This window comes from Quercus suber, unplaced genomic scaffold, assembly GCF_002906115.3.
Source record: "Quercus suber isolate HL8 unplaced genomic scaffold, Cork oak 2.0 scaffold_398, whole genome shotgun sequence".
NCBI lineage: Eukaryota > Viridiplantae > Streptophyta > Magnoliopsida > Fagales > Fagaceae > Quercus > Quercus suber.
This window is the reverse complement of record NW_027069849.1, coordinates 272,679-284,022: the sequence shown is the minus strand read 5'-3', so window position 1 is coordinate 284,022 and position 11,344 is coordinate 272,679. Positions and strand designations below refer to the sequence as shown.

Sequence of the window (11,344 nt, the reverse complement as noted above, 5' to 3'; positions counted from 1 at the left end):
AAAATCCATACAGCCACCTTGACGTGGAACCCTCCAGACAACGCGTATAATATATATATGATATGGCACTATTGCTGCGTAATAGAGACAAAGCAGGCATTGCTATCTCATAAAGTATTTTTTTTTTTAATATCTTTTTGCTCTGAATATTCTCACCAACCCTTTAGAAATTGGTTGAGCTAGCCTTTGCAAATAATTAACTAATGTGATCCTTATGAAATCTAGTTAAATAACTACCCAGAGCATTTGTATTGGCGCAAGCATTTTACTAAAATGATAAATTTACCATCAAAATGTAGCAAAAGCGGGCAGCATCAGTGGAGCAAATCTAATATTTTATTAAAAGATATATTATTTTATTGTGTGGGTGGTGATGTGATGGTTGTTGTTTATTGTAGCAGATTGTGTTGTTTATAATATTTTATTGAATGCTAAAATAAAATCACTAATGATGGGTGTTTTGTGAAATGAAATGGTAAAATAAATAAAGTAATTTTTTGTGATGCCAAATTACTAAATTTTCGGCACCACCAATACTGATGCTCTCATAAACATGAAGTGAAGGTTATTAATTAGTTTATATTAAATCACTTCCCATAAGGTGATAATTAACAAGTTATTCCCCTAATAGGACAAACAAAAAGCAACAAACAAACAAACAATTAAAAATCATTATAGCCTTAAATAGGACAACTTAATATTGATTTTTATAGGAAATTGATAGCCATACAAACATTTAGTGGGGTTATGGCAACTCAATTTGACATCACCAAAATTTTTTTTTTTTAATATTTTCAAATATATCCTCACCGCTTTGCTCCAATGATTTGTATGCACTTGGCTCTCCCTTGAATATTTGTCAAATGATAAGAAGAAACGGTGACCATAATGCAACAAAATTGTTTATTGGATTACACCTATTTACTGCCAGAATACAAGTTATAAATGTACATTATTCACTTATTGTGTACACACTCTCTCTCCAGCTCTATCTCTCTGAAACATCTTTGAACTCATTCAACTTTGACATGAAAGAAGCTCAAGAACTTCAGCTCCATATCATGAGTAAGTCATATTTTCATAAATTTATTACCAAAGAGCAAGAAGTTTATTTTTTGTAGTCTTTCAGAAGTTTTTTATTTTTATTTTTTAAAAATAGTTACAAAATGCTATTAATTCTACAGCTTCAACTTTTTTCCCTCTAAACCATGAAGTACTTTGTATATGGGGAGGTGTTAATTAAACTACAAAGCTCATGACTTTTCAATAGTCAAAGTTACAAGAGATAGAGAGAGATTTAGTTTGATTTTGGTAGAGAAGTTTGTTTCTGTAATTCTGAACTTACTTCTGCTATGATAGTAACTAATAGATATTTCAAAAACCATCCAGCAGTAAAATAGTTAAACTTGAACATGATACATCACCTTTGAAGAAATCCTTGTGTCTTAAAGAACAATATATGGTTATTTTCTCTTATATTGCTGGAATTCTATCAGGAAAAATCGCATTTCTGTAATAGAATATCTCTAGGATGTAATTATAGGTATATATATACCATGCATGCCTATGATCTATATTCATAGCGATGAAGGTGCCACCTATGCTAAGTGAAAAGCATCCTAGGCAGGGAAGGAAGTATATTGAGGCCCAGGGGATCATGGCCCTGGCCCCAAGGAATTTTTTTTTGAACAATTTATGTAGTTAAATTATTTTATAGTATGTATATATGGCAAATGTTAACTAGCACAGGTGTGATGCTGGTTAAGGATGTACTTTTCATTCAAAAAGTTGTAAAAATGTGTAAAAAATAGTATAAAACTGCAAAAAATTACAAAAGAGAACAAAAAAATGTACCCAAAAAAGTAAAAAAGTTGTTGTTAACATAAGGTACCCGTTAACACAACCTTACATATATATATATATATATATATTTTTTTTTTTGAGAAGGTATAGTATATATAATTAAAACTTGAAGTTTAGCCTTCCAAAAATGATATCTAATTCTCTCTTAAAAATTAAGTTGGCCCATAGAAAACCCAAAAATGCAAATTACCAAATATCTTACACTCAGGGCCCTATCATAAAAAACCTTTTTAATTTTTTTTTGGATAGGTTAAAACTTAAAAGACCTTTTTAGGTAATAGATACCTAAATACATGTGGTGCTACAATATTGAAGCCTTCAATTAACTTAATTAAGTGTTGTTAACTTGTTAATAGACTACCAGTTCCTCTAGGTCTTTCAATCTACCTGCGATACTGATTGAGACAAGGGCTCTCACCCCCATGTCTTCACTCTCTCTCCGAAATTAATTTTAAAAAGAAAATTTTATTTGGATCACTATTATGAATAATTTTTTTTTTCTTGACTACAAAATGCTAAAACTTTGGGTTTGAAAATACATATATTGTTTTCTGTGTTTTTTTTTTTTCCTAGTTGAATTACTAAATTTAGTTATAAGAATAGAAATTATAACTATATATGTTTGTATATGCTAACTATATATGTTTGTATGTTTGGATCTTGATATTATAAAGAGAGCAGATAACAAATTATAATTTGAAAATTATCTGGTCAGTAAAATATAATATTAAGTATTTTCGACAAAGCCTAATTTTTTTTTTGAGTAAATAGTAATATTTATTAGAACACACACAATAAAGCCTAATTGAATGCACTATTTTTGTATCAAAATGATTGGTTTTTGCATTTTCTCAAAGAAATAATATTTTTCTCTTGTCATATATAGTCATCAATTTATCATTTCTTTTTATTCCCAAAGTTATATATATATATATATATATTGGGTTTTCAAATTCTTTTTCCCTAACATTTTAGGTTTTTAGATTTGGAATTAAGTGCCATATAGGATATGATAACGTAATATTATTTGTATAACTTTCATTATTAAAGTTTACTTTAAAAAAAAAAAAAAAAACTTTCATTATTAAACGTTGAAAAAAATAATCGTACTCTAGGCCCACAAAGATGATATATTGGTTCCATTCCTGCTGTGGGCAATTGGGCATCCATGGCTTGAAACTTATTATATGCATATAAGACCTCTACTCTCTAACCATTATTAAGGGGGAAAAAAAATTAGAAAGGGAAATCAAGAACCGTTTGTCATTTCTTTTCTGGTTAGAAAAAATAAAGTGTGTTATTAAAGTTTGAATAAAAGACCTTTTCAAGAACCAGATCATACACAAAATTGTAAAATTAGATACACTACATTAGATTCTCCAATTAAATTCAAACATTTAGTTATTTTGACCAATAAGACATAAATAGTGTTATATTTTTTAGGGGTAGTAAATTATATATATATATATATATATTTATATATAACCAAGTGTTTAAATTCAATTAGAAAACCTAGTGTACTACACTTAAGATATTTTGCATATAAGTTTTACCCCGCACAAAATTAATTGAAAAATATAAGAACATCTTGATATTATGCCAATTAATTTGTGCGTTGGGATCGTTTTGAAGATTATTTATTTATTGCAGTACTCTAGAAAAAGAAAAAAAGATATAGTGTAATTTCCATTTCACATAATGGTGGATCTCATCTTTATGTGAGAGGGCATTCGTATATGTATAATTCTATATGCTATCTTTTCAAATAGGGGATCATTTTTTTTTTTTTTTATGTGGCTTACCAAAATAAACTAAAAATAAATAATAATAAAAAATATAACTTTTTTTAACACTTGCTAAACTCACAAAGATAGCTTTTTCCAACTATAATTGTCCATTCAATGTGATCTTAGCAGCTCAGCTTGAAGCGAAAGAAGCAAACTCAACAACAGAGCATATAAATGTCACCAGCCAATTAACAATCGCTCAGCCTATAAATTATGGATGGTGGCTCCGAATAAGCATGTACACACTCTTTCTCCTCTCTGGCCAGTCAATAGCAGTACTCTTGGGAAGATTATATTATGACAAAGGTGGAAAGAGCAAATGGTTGGGAACGGTTGTGCAACTCATAGGCTTCCCTGTCCTTCTTCCCTACTATTTCTTCCCATCACTCAAAAATCTCAAAACAAATAGTACTGCCACCACTATCCACTCTAAACCACCATCCACCTTGGTACATGTATCAGTTTATGTATCACTTGGTCTACTTATGGTTGCAGATTGCTTCTTGTATTCAACTGGGCTAATGTACCTTCCTGTGTCTACTTACTCTCTCATTTGTGCATCACAGTTGGCCTTCAATGCTTTTTTCTCCTTCTTCCTTAACTCACAAAAGTTCACTCCTTTGATAGTCAATTCTCTAGTCCTTCTCACTATATCCTCCATCCTCCTAGTTTTTGAAACAGACCCTTCTTCAGACTCCTCCAAAGTTTCTAAAGGAAAGTATGTAATTGGCTTAATATGCACTATTAGTGCATCTGCTGGATATGGTTTGGTGCTTTCACTTACACAGGTTGCCTTCAAAAAGGTTTTTAAAAAGGAGACATTTGCAGCGGTCATGGACATGATAATCTATCAGTCTCTGGTTGCAACCTTAGGTGCTTTGGTGGGACTTTTTGCTAGTGGAGAGTGGAAAGGTTTAAAAACAGAGATGGAGGAGTTTGAACTAGGAAAAGTATCATATATCATGACTTTGGTTTGGACAGCTTTAATATGGGATGTTTTTGCTATAGGTTGTGTAGGTTTGATTTTTGAGGTGTCTTCCTTATTCTCCAATGCCATAAGTGTTTTGGGTTTGCCTATTGTTCCGGTTCTAGCTGTGATCTTTTTCCATGACAAAATTGGTGGAATAAAGGTGATCTCCATGGTTTTGGCTATTTGGGGTTTTGTTTCTTATGTCTATCAGCAGTACCTTGATGATCTCAAGTCCAAGCAGCATGAAGAGAGAAATGCAAATGAAGCTTCCAATGCCTCCTCACTACAAGAGGTTAATGGATCATGAATAAGGTTTGCCTAGACTACAATAATGAATGCATAAGATAGGCTTAGATCAATGTAAGGCTAATTCTCTACAAAAGAAGACTTTCGAATCTTTCTACTTGTATGGAATGGCTAATTAAGTAGTATTAGTCAAGCAGATAAACTAGTAAGACTTATCTCTACCATATCTCTCAATCTTCTTCCTTATTTATTGTGTAATTATTCACTTTGTAGTTTAGTGGTATTATCTAATCCGATTTATTAATAAGGAGAATTAGGAGACAAATTCCCCTACCCACTTATTGTAACTACTATTACAAAAAATAAAATAATAAATAAAGGCTAACATGATTCAAATGATATGGTGACACCATTCATATGATATAACCATTTCAAATATTATTAGAAAGAAAATGTTTTAAATGTGCAATGAGGTGTTAGTTATGGAATAAGACTGCACATTATACTATATAGGTACTGGAAACCCATCACCCACCATGCATGTTGCATGCAATCCATGTACCTGCTAAGTTTTCAGGTGTATAAACCCCCCCTCTCTCTCTCTCTCTCTCTCTCTCTCTCTCTCTCACACAAATTTCATTTCCCACATTTAAAAAGCTTAAGATCTTCAACAACACGTGCCAATCTAAATAGATCATGGGAGTTCTAGGGTAAATTAATTCTCATATAGTCCTGTAATTGAAGCATATATTCAATTGAAGCAAATCAAGCAAACTATGAATTTTTAAGTGAAATTGGCAATTGCATTGATGATTTACATACAAAAAAGTTACTGCAAAATGGTATAATTTTGCCAAAATCCCAACATAGTTTAATGAAATTCATCCTACTACCTACAAAAAGTAAAATAAAATGAAATCCATACAACTTAAAAACTCATACCATGAAATGTAAATCATCGAATTAAACCACATCTATCATGATATTGGATCACGATTGTGATTGAGCCCATATTATTTTGCAATTGTTGAGAAGCTATAAATGTTTAAAATGATGCAATAACGTGTTAATTATGGAATAAGACCTAACATCACTGGAGTAGGACAACCATTACAGCCATAAATTGCATGCAGTTCAAATACATGCTTCAATTTATTTGTGCATAAAGGCTCTCTCTCTCTCTCTCTCTCTCTCTCTCTCTCTCTCTCTCCTATATTCACCTTCAACATGGGGCAAGCTCAAAATCTGCAACTCCAAGTCACAGGTAAGTCAAATTTCTGTTTCCAAAGATTGGAGAAGAAAATCAGCTAAATTGTATATTCTTCTTTTCTTTTTTGTTCTTTTTGCTAAATATTCCAGTCCATCTGTATGTTCTTTCTTTTTTTTCCCTTCTGTTTTTGTTCCCCTCCAAATTATAAGGAAGAAATATTAAAATCGTTTTAGTGCAAAAGCTTTACGTAGATCTCTCTTAGTTTGAAATATGAAGTATAGCAGTTGATGGATATGAATGAAAACTGTATAGCAGTATAGCATTGTAATACATTAATCAACTCACAATGTAAGTAACGGTTAATTTTGTTGCACACAGCTTATCACACACTGCCATAGACACTCCATTGAGATCGTGAAATGTAAAATAAAATTTTTAAATTTTTAAACACAATTTCAGCCCTTGTTGCATGGTATATACGTACACACCGTGTATGATAGTCATTACCCGTTAAGAAATAATTTATACAGGAAGTGCAAACTCTCTAGTCTCAACAGTAGGAAAGGCATTAGTAAGTGTCCTCTATGTGATGAGCTGATGACACAATCTTGCTGTCATAGCTCATCTGGGGAGTTCTGAATTAGTTTCTAGAAACACAATGCTTACTAGGATGGTCTCACAATCATATTGGCATTCTAGATACAAATTATCAAAGTTTTAAGTAACATAAACTATACCAAAAAAATTAATAATAAAAAAGTAAAAATAGTTATTGGGGAGTTGTAGATCAAGAGAAAAAAATCATCAGATAATTTTTTTCATAAAAGGTATTTACTAATGTGTTTCTTTACTAACGTAGAAATTTCAAAGTAATATTTAATCAATTTTAGTTTGAATATTCACTCTACGTATAGATGTAGACGCTTATTATTAGTAGTTTAGTAATTAGTACTCTATTGCTTCAAAATCAGCATTTCTTTCACAAGCCCTATTCACGCTTCATGCTTCATGCTTCTTAGTTAAAGCACATATAATTAGGGGGGCTGTGCATGGGTGGGCTGGGTTTCGAGTATTTTTCAATCTAATTCTACTTTCTCAATTTGATAAATATCTAACTCAACTCAACTCAGGACAACTCTAAAAACCAAACCAATTTGACCATAGGGATTGAGTTGGGTTGGACTCATTTTGTTATACCTAATAAACAAACAAACAAAAATGTTTTCATTGAATTATCTAAGACCATTATTATATAAATGATTTCAATTTACACAATTAGGAATAATATTTCAATTTTATCAAAACTAAGTCTCAAATACCAAAATAAATTCAACTAACATATATAAAATAAGTCCCAAAATCCAAATGAATTAAAAAAAATAAACTTAAAATACAAATATGTTTTATAAACTATTAATTGCATGAGTTTGGCCAAGTTACTTGGGTCAAATATTTTGCCAAAACAAACCTGACCCAAACCAAGTTTTGAAAAAGTTTTAGAACACAACCCAATCTATCAACACGAAAAAGAACCCACCCAAGGCATTGAGTTGAGTTGGTGCACATCCCTAACTAATAACTAGAGAGAGCAATAAAATGGGAACAGAGCAACATGAAATGTTATAAAATAGTTTATATTTTGTACATTCTACATCACTAGATTTGAATCTTTTGATAAATATCAGGGAACCAGAAAAGTACAAAACATAAAAGTTAACAAAGAAAGCACAGTACACTTCAGTGGAAGACCCTCAATTTTTCAGAATAAAAAGGACCCTATTAATAGCATAGATTGAGTGTGTTTATTGATGCTGCTAAAGAATAATGCTTGTTGACAAACTAATTAGTTAGAAAGCAATACACATCAAAATTAAAAAGGAATTGATAAGAAAGCAAAGTTTCTCCTCTAGTAATCCCTTTACATGTTCTTACCAGTTCAAGAAGCTGAAGAAGCAAACTCACCTGGTCATATCAATGCCACCAACCAATCAACAATCTCTCAACCCAGAACCTTTATGCAGTTGCTCCGAATGACCATCTTTACACTCTTTGTCCTCTCTGGCCAGTCAGCAGCTATACTCTTGGGAAGATTCTACTATGACAAAGGTGGAAGCTAGAATATGAATTTTCAAGCCAAATTTAGGTTAAAAATTTGTTGAATTCTTCATCAGAAATTATAACTACTACAACATATAGCTGTCACTGTGTTACATGCATTTTTAGTAAAAGTGAGTCTTCTTCCAAGGTTGGGACTTTTAAGACAAAAGCCCAAAAAAATGAATATTTGACACTGTTTTCCCCATTATTTAACAATCTCAAGACCTGTTATTAATATGTGAAGCCTGTTTGTAGCCAAAAATTATACCCCAGACAAAGAATTCTGAGGGGAAATGTTTGAATTGTTTATTGAAATTATAGATACTCAAATTTTGGCGGAGAAGCAATTTGACTATAAAATGCTGATTATAACTACCAACTAAAAAAAATACCCACAGATTTGTCAGGTTGATACAGAACTATGGTACCAAAAAAACAGCATTTTTAGATATCACAAGCCCACATATTGGATCTATGATACTGAACCACATTACAGTTAAATTGCTTACCCACGGTTTTAAAGTGGCAATTTTTCCCCTATTGAGGTATCTTCCATTGTCAGGACATTAAAAAACGATATTGCTGATCAGTTCTCTCTCTCTAATACATGCTCAAATCAAAACCAAAACAACAAATATTACAAGCAAATGAAATGACCCATATGATCTTAGAGAATTTAATGCCTTGTAAATACTCCTAAAAGTTCTCACATGCAAATAACAAATGTAACAGTAGCTTTAACTGGTGAGGGTACTTACTGGAGCTAATAATAAGAGGTTTTNTACCTTGATGATTCTGAGGCCAAGGCTGAAAAGCGAGATGTCAAGGAAGAAATTTCAATGCGTCCCCTGTTGAAAGAGGTTACCAATGAACAAGATGGGCTAAAGAATATTTATCAAAAAATTCCACTTTCCACAGAAACAAATTTTATGAGCACTGAAGCTATTCCTCTGTCTTGATTCCTAGAATGGTTTACAAACTCTTATTTCCAAACTTGTAGGTAAACCCCATGCCATTAATCATGGTCTTGTTCATTCCATTTCCAACAATATTTTCAGATTCCAGTAACTATAATTGGGCCCTTTTTATTTTGTCTAAACTACTCATCCAATTTGGGTATCGCACTTGGTAGCAAGTCTTGTGCACATTGCCATGTTAGACCATCAATCTGGCAAATTAAAGGGGCCTAAACCCCTTCCCCACAAACCCCAACAGCAGAACCGCCCATTCTATACCCCCTTTACAGCAGGTGAACATTAACAATGTCAAGGTGATGGGAAATAAAAATAAAGTGGGCAAGCTCAGGAGAAACAGCTGAGATGTCCTGAGAACCCATGAATACAACATGAAAGAGAGGTTCTGTTCAGGGTCCTTCAAGGGCAAAAGGAAAGCCAGAACTGACAAATGAGATAGAACCAATGCAAAATATGTGGTAGCATATATGGCCAAGGGTAAAGCATAACGCTAGAATATGAATTTTCAAGCCAAATTTAGGTTAAAAATTTGTTGAATTCTTCATCAGAAATTATAACTACTACAACATATAGCTGTCACTGTGTTACATGCATTTTTAGTAAAAGTGATTCTTCTTCCAAGGTTGGGACTTTTAAGACAAAAGCCCCCAAAAAATGAATATTTGACACTGTTTTCCCCATTATTTAACAATCTCAAGACCTGTTATTAATATGTGAAGCCTGTTTGTAGCCAAAAAATTATACCCCAGTCAAAGAATTCTGAAGGGGAAATGTTTGAATTGTTTATTGAAATTATAGATACTCAAATTTTGGCAGAGAAGCAATTTGACTATAAAATGCTGATTATAACTACCAACTAAAAAAAAATACCCACAGATTTGTCAGGTTGATACAGAACTATGGTACCAAAAAAACAGCATTTTTAGATATCACAAGCCCACATATTGGATCTATGATACTGAACCACATTACAGTTAAATTGCTTACCCACGGTTTTAAAGTGGCAATTTTTCCCCTATTGAGGTATCTTCCATTGTCAGGACATTAAAAAACGATATTGCTGATCAGTTCTCTCTCTCTAATACATGCTCAAATCAAAACCAACACAACAAATATTACAAGCAAATGAAATGACCCATATGATCTTAAAGAATTTAATGCCTTGTAAATACTCCTAAAACTTCTCACATGCAAATAACAAATGTAACAGTAGCTTTAACTGGTGAGGGTACTTACTGGAGCTAATAATAAGAGGTTTTCCATGACCAGAGTAATTGTAACTTTCGAACCCACTTTCTCCGTTGTTAGAACTGAGAAGGAACTAACAATAATCCCGTAAAGATTGGGATTAGTTACATTGAATACACACGTGATTAATGTGCATTAACAAGAGAGGGAAATATCTAATAACAAAAAATATCTGGGGAGCGCGTAAGATCTCTTGGACTTGGACATTAACACTGAAGACTGGAAGCTAATGAGGAGTTCTGAATAAGAAGACAAGCAGCTTCAAACGATGTCGTCCAGTGTCAACTTAAAAGGAGAACAAAACGGCACCGTTTATACTTAAGTAAGGCAATGCCGTTTTGCACTACTAACTTCAGTGTGTTTTTTAGAAATATGTTTTTAGATCTTGATTTTTATGCTTTTGTTATGTTTTCTGTATTTTTAACGGCGAACATATAAAGGTGGGTTATGGAAGCCTAATAGGATTGTTATGCCTACGTTGCCATTATTGTGATCAAAATCAAAATACAAATTGATAATTTTGAACTCATGATTGTTCAAATAATGATAACTCAATTTGTATACCTTTTTGTTTTGAAAATTACAAATATAAAATTTGAAGACTTTGAACCTGTAAAGTCTTAAAAGAGAGTTTTGGAGATTTCATTTTTATTTTTCTCCAGAGTCTTTGAAGCCTCCCTTACGCTGTGCAGAACTTTTCAATTTAGAGAATTGTTTCTTATAGTAACTAATTTTTCACACCATCTTTTTCTTTTTTAAGAACACTAAGATCGCCTATTAAAATGTATCAATTTTCCTTTTAAATAGCAGTAACGAAGGTGGTGTCATGGCAAGGTAGGATAAACTAGTTTCATCAATGTAGAGGATCTTTTCAGTAATTTGGCAAAGCAGAGGTGGTGTCCTTTTACTGCTTAGTTCTTTTTTCCTTTGACTAATTTGCCTGATACTA

At 32.2% G+C, this 11,344-nt stretch overlaps 1 protein-coding gene across 2 annotated transcripts; it reads left to right on the top strand.

Annotated features, from left to right (window-relative positions):
• Positions 1 to 911: 911 nt before the first annotated feature.
• Positions 912 to 5,199, top strand: LOC112037122 (probable purine permease 10). 2 transcript variants are annotated; one of them, XM_065761138.1, is made up of 2 exons: positions 912 to 1,065; positions 3,777 to 5,199. In XM_065761138.1, exons 1-2 carry the CDS (start codon positions 1,029 to 1,031, stop codon positions 4,925 to 4,927), a joined length of 1,188 nt encoding a protein of 395 aa, XP_065617210.1. In that variant the 5' UTR covers positions 912 to 1,028; the 3' UTR covers positions 4,928 to 5,199. The 2 variants fall into 2 exon arrangements, with proteins under 2 accessions (XP_065617210.1, XP_023925702.2); XM_024069934.2 differs by having other exon boundaries at positions 913 to 1,065; positions 3,780 to 5,199.
• Positions 5,200 to 11,344: the final 6,145 nt, after the last annotated feature.